Source organism: Austrofundulus limnaeus, unplaced genomic scaffold, assembly GCF_001266775.1.
Source record: "Austrofundulus limnaeus strain Quisiro unplaced genomic scaffold, Austrofundulus_limnaeus-1.0 Scaffold572, whole genome shotgun sequence".
Taxonomy (NCBI): domain Eukaryota; kingdom Metazoa; phylum Chordata; class Actinopteri; order Cyprinodontiformes; family Rivulidae; genus Austrofundulus; species Austrofundulus limnaeus.
The window spans coordinates 217,299-220,590 of record NW_013952974.1 but is presented as its reverse complement, the minus strand read 5'-3'; the positions used below and the strand labels follow the sequence as shown (position 1 = coordinate 220,590).

The 3,292-nt window shown below is 40.4% G+C and overlaps 2 protein-coding genes across 3 annotated transcripts in view; both read left to right on the top strand.

Moving 5' to 3' along the window:
- nars1 (asparaginyl-tRNA synthetase 1) overlaps nt 1-1,155 on the top strand; it is a 10,640-nt gene extending 9,485 nt beyond the window's left edge. For both annotated transcript variants that reach the window (XM_014026608.1, XM_014026609.1), the window contains exon 15: nt 512-1,155. In XM_014026608.1, coding sequence (XP_013882062.1) covers nt 512-643 — 132 coding nt within the window. In that variant the 3' untranslated portion in view covers nt 644-1,155. The remainder of the gene's footprint in view (nt 1-511) is intronic.
- A 542-nt stretch (nt 1,156-1,697) lies between these two features.
- The window catches only part of fech (ferrochelatase), a gene marked incomplete at its 3' end in the record, with an annotated part of 5,191 nt that continues 3,596 nt past the window's right edge, over nt 1,698-3,292 (top strand). Inside the window, 3 exon segments of the mRNA XM_014026607.1 lie at nt 1,698-2,035; nt 2,884-2,974; nt 3,088-3,207. Coding sequence (XP_013882061.1) covers nt 1,999-2,035; nt 2,884-2,974; nt 3,088-3,207 — 248 coding nt within the window.

The following is a 3,292-nucleotide window of genomic DNA, read 5'->3' as shown; positions in this document are numbered from 1 at the left end:
TTTATATATATATATGTATGTGTATTCATACCCCACCCCCCAAGCTAGCATTAGCTTTGGAGCTAACACCACATATGTTTGAGTAATTATTAGCTAGTGTTAGCTCTGAAGCTAATTTACTAAACATCAGGTTTGATTGTTTCAACACATATATTATGTACAACATATAAACTAAAATATAAATTTATTGTCACATATTATAGCTTTTTAGCCTTGAGTTTTTGTGTTTTAGTCTCAAGTGTAACCCTTCATCATCATCATCATCATCATCATCATCATTATCATCATCATCATCATCATCCTCAGAATGCACTGTGTCCGTAACAAAAGTGAAAAATAAACAAATGTTTTCAAGTAATGAATGTTTTCATGTTACAAGCAACAACTTTTAGTAGAACAGAGAAATAAAAGCATCTGAAGGCCAACATTTGACAGTATCTCTTTAACATATTTAAGTTTTGTTTCAAAGGTGTTGAAATAAAAACTGACTCGACGTTTTCCTGGTTTTCAGAGGAAGTTCGGTACGTGTCCTCACGGAGGTTACGGCCTGGGTTTGGAGCGTTTCCTCACCTGGCTGCTGAACCGACATCACATCCGAGACGTCTGCTTGTACCCGCGCTTCATCCAGCGCTGCCGGCCCTGAACGCAGCCCGCCACAGCGCCCCCTACAGCCCGCCACAGCAAACAGCACCATTCATCGTTTTTCTTCTTCTACTGTCTGAAACTTTAAACTCGGAGGACGTTTTGGTCGAGCTCCACAGCCGGAGTTCACCTGTTCTGTGAACTGAACGTCCAGCCGGATGGTTTTTACCTCCTCAGATAAATTACTCTGTTTCCAGGGTTTCACTCTCAGCTGTCTGAAATACTTCAAAAATAAACAATAATTTAAATTTATAACAGAATTTAACATTAGCTGTTCCATATCAGAACAAACGGCTCATATAGACTGTAAAGCACGGCAGTGGAGGTGTGATGGTTTTGGCAAAATCTTAAAACCTTTTAAAGGAATTTATGCTTTAGCAGCGTTGATCTGTCCTGTGACCACCACTACCAGTTTAGAAATCCATCTGGGACTTAGCATGCTCGTTTTTCTGCACCTCCATGTGAAATGTTGCTGCTGAAACTGAACTGAAATAAAATGTTTGTTCTGCTTTATTTGGATTGMTTTTTTTTCCTTCTTAAACCTTTTTAATTTTTTACGTCACAAAAAAAAACCTTAATTTAATTTAATTAAGCTGCTGCATCAATTATTAAGTGGAAAAACAACAAATACTCATTAATTTTCACTTTTAGCCTCTTATAGCCTGAAAGGCAGACCGGAGTGGTTAAAACCACTTTCAAAATAAAAATAACTGAATGGAGGAGTGGTCATAGGGCGTGGCTACTTGTGTGGGCGGGGCCATGAGATACGAACTGTTGACGGTGAAGTAAAACCAAACAAAAGAAAGCAGGGTTGCGCCGGAAAAATACCTAAACCTTCACAATAAAAGTTTAAACTATATTGTTTTCAATTAAACACGTAAGCAAAGAATTTTTTTAACACTAACATTATTTTTAATGTATTTGGAGTTTTATGTTTGACTTTGTGCATCATCAAGTACGAACATATGTAGATTTATTTGTTATTTTTCTTTATTATGATAATTAAAACAAAAATGTTTAATTTAATAAATGCTAAATGAGGGGAAATTTAATCTAATACGCTTTGGAAAACTGGTAAAAACAATTTGAATAATCAAAGCCGAGCCGAGTCTCGCGCGTCAGAGTTTTATTTTTGTAAGCCTAAACCGGAAGTGATCCGGTGAACGTCGCGAACTTAACGGAAGTCCGCTCCTCCTCCTCCTCCGGCGGTAGCTGAAGGAATCTGTCTCATTTGACTGAGCCGAGACTCATCCTGTCCAGAGTTTGGTTCGGAACCGGAGCCCGGCACAGAGACCGACACGTCCCGGAGGTTATCCCAGCGGGGAACAGAGCTGTAACAGCGGGGACACAGGCAGGATGGCGGTCCTGGGCAGCGCCGGTCGCTGGATTCAGTGTAAGAGGCTCCGCGGGTTCTGTTAGCCGGACTTTAACTGCAGGAAAGGGTTAAATGTGTCCGAGAATTCCCCGTGACGGCTTAAAGTTCTGCTGTTTTAAGTTTATTATTTGTATTTTATTCACAGCTGAAGGCTGACCTTGAACGTCTCACGTTAAAGCTGGAAGATTAAAGGAAAAAAACTATTTCCTGTTCAATTTGAACTGTAAACACACCGTTTATTTAATTCACATTTTAACTTTTATACATTTACTAAGCTTGTTCACTGTATTTTAAAATATATTTTCGCCCATTTTTATCAGTCTGCTAACTACAAAGCGTCACCGTTTTGTTTACTAGTTCTTGTCGATATGCTTTTATTTTGTCACCGGACGTCAGCGTTTCCGGTGTGAATTCAGTGATTTTGCTGGAGCTTCAGCTTCAGTTTAATGTCGGACGTTACGTAACGATCTTTTCCGCCGGTGCCGCATTTAGTGCCGTTAAGCTGCTCCGTGAGCGCAGCTCCGCACCTGCTTTGTCTCTTTGTTCCGCGGCGGGAAAAGAAGAGAAAGACTCGTCCTTACACAACTGCAGAGCTGGGAACTTGCGTAACGCGGCGCGCCCTCTGCTGGCGGCGGAGGCGAACTGCAACCGGAAGTTATTAAAGTTGAAAGAGCATCGCGGACACTGCAGATTTTTATCACTTTATACAAGAAAATGAAGAAGTTTAGGTGTTAAACTATATAAGTGAGTGTTTATTTGACTGTGGCGATTAATAAAAACTATAATTAATGTAATGCATAAACAAACATTTCAAAATAAAAGCTTTTCTGTTCATAAAAACGTAATAAAGCAGTTTTTTGTTGCAGTGACGAGGAGCAGCGTGGGTCTGTGTGTGAGGAGACGCTCCACAGCTGCTGCTCTGGCTCAGAGCGCAGCTCCAGACACACAAGACAACAGGTCAACACAAACACCAGAAACACATTTGTCGCGTTTTTTGAGTCTTATTTATTTATTTATTTATTTATTTATTTATTTGTTTTTGTCTGATACGTTTTATTTTCTTTCTACAGGAAACCTAAAACTGGGATCCTGATGCTGAACATGGGAGGACCTGAGAGACTCCAGGATGTTCACGACTTCCTGCGGCGGCTCTTCATGGACACAGACCTGATGAAACTTCCTGTGCAGAAGTACGAACACACACACACACACACACACACACACACACACACACACACACACACACACACACACACACACACACACTCATATTAG